This window comes from Neomonachus schauinslandi, chromosome 9, assembly GCF_002201575.2.
Source record: "Neomonachus schauinslandi chromosome 9, ASM220157v2, whole genome shotgun sequence".
Lineage (NCBI taxonomy): Eukaryota > Metazoa > Chordata > Mammalia > Carnivora > Phocidae > Neomonachus > Neomonachus schauinslandi.
Window position 1 is genome coordinate 36445463 of NC_058411.1, and position 1389 is coordinate 36446851.

Genomic DNA, 1389 nt, shown 5'->3' on the forward strand with positions numbered 1-1389 from the left:
CATGTCTAAAATGAGGATGTCTGTGACAACAAAGTAGCTGGATTTACGAACTACTTCAGACTACTGTGGCTGGAGCAGAGCGAGGAAGGCAGCAAGACAGGGAGGCCGGAGACATAGTAGAGGGTGTGGGTGCAGGGAAGATGATGGAGGGTCTCGAGGGTGAACATCTTTGACTTTCACTCTGAGTGAGATGGGACATCACTGGGGCTTTGAGCAGAGAAGAGATAGGATCTGACTTAATTTTAAAAGAATCACTCGGGGCTCCTGTGTCATAAAGAGACTATAGGGGGTGCTGGTAGAAGAGAGACTCATTAGAAGACTTTTGCAATGATCAGGATTATTCATTTGCTACATATTTATTGAGCACTTGCTATGTGCCCTGGGCTCTTTTGGGAGCTCAGGATATGGTATGGAAAGGAGGTTGCTGCTTTCAGGAATTTATCTTCTACTGGGAGGGGAGAGATTTCACAGGTAAACAAATGACTAGTGAGTTAATTTCTCAAAGTGATAAATGGTACCGAGAACAAGAAACAAGATGGTATGTTCTAATGGGTTCCCTGTTTTCTACCGGGGTGGGGACAGAAGCCCATTCTGGAGCCCCCCTACATTGAAGCCCATCATCGAGTCTGTACCTACAACGAGACCAGACAAGTGACGGTCAAGCTGCCCAATTGCGCCCCTGGAGTGGACCCCTTCTACACCTACCCCGTGGCTGTCCGCTGTGACTGTGGGGCCTGCTCCACAGCCAGCACGGAGTGCGAGACCCTCTGAAGCTGGTGTGGCCGGCAGAACACAGCTGGAGGCCTCGAGCCTCACGGACGCACCGCACAGCCAGCACAAGCAGCTCTCCCCCTGGATTCGAACACTGTCTAATTTTGACCACCCCTGTGGCGGTTACTTGTCTCCCTTGGGTCCAGCTCAGGCACAAGGCCCGGAGGCAGCCTGCCGATGCTAAAAATGCAAAACAGTATCTGTGTTTTCACTGCAATAATTTCTCTGGTTCACATACTTGCAAATTATTTTGTCTTTACCTTGAATCTCAGAACATAATTTGCATATATCACAATCCTCCTCCAATTTGGATTTATAATATGCCAATGGTTTAAATGCAGTGGGAGTAATTAGGAAATGGGTCTAGAAAGTCTTTACGTTCTCATGTTTTATTTAACAATTGGTCTGCAGCTAGATGTGTGATCAAAGGGCCAGAAATCAATAAAACCAATGCTTCGTCCTCATGCCCCCAAAGAAAATCCAACTGCAAGCTTCCTTCGAGAAAATATTCCCTTCTGGTTTTTAACTGAGCACTTACCTACACAAGAAACAGAGACCGCTCAGATTGAAAAGGGAGGGCAATAGTAGCTGAAATTGAGAAACGTCTGGTTCTGGGTG

At 47.2% G+C, this 1389-nt stretch overlaps 1 protein-coding gene across 1 annotated transcript in view; it reads left to right on the forward strand.

The window, feature by feature from the left end:
• GPHB5 (glycoprotein hormone subunit beta 5) overlaps nucleotides 1–771 on the forward strand; it is a 3257-nt gene extending 2486 nt beyond the window's left edge. The window contains exon 2 of the mRNA XM_021701524.1: nucleotides 583–771. Coding sequence (XP_021557199.1) covers nucleotides 583–771 — 189 coding nt within the window. The remainder of the gene's footprint in view (nucleotides 1–582) is intronic.
• The last annotated feature ends 618 nt before the right edge of the window (nucleotides 772–1389 follow it).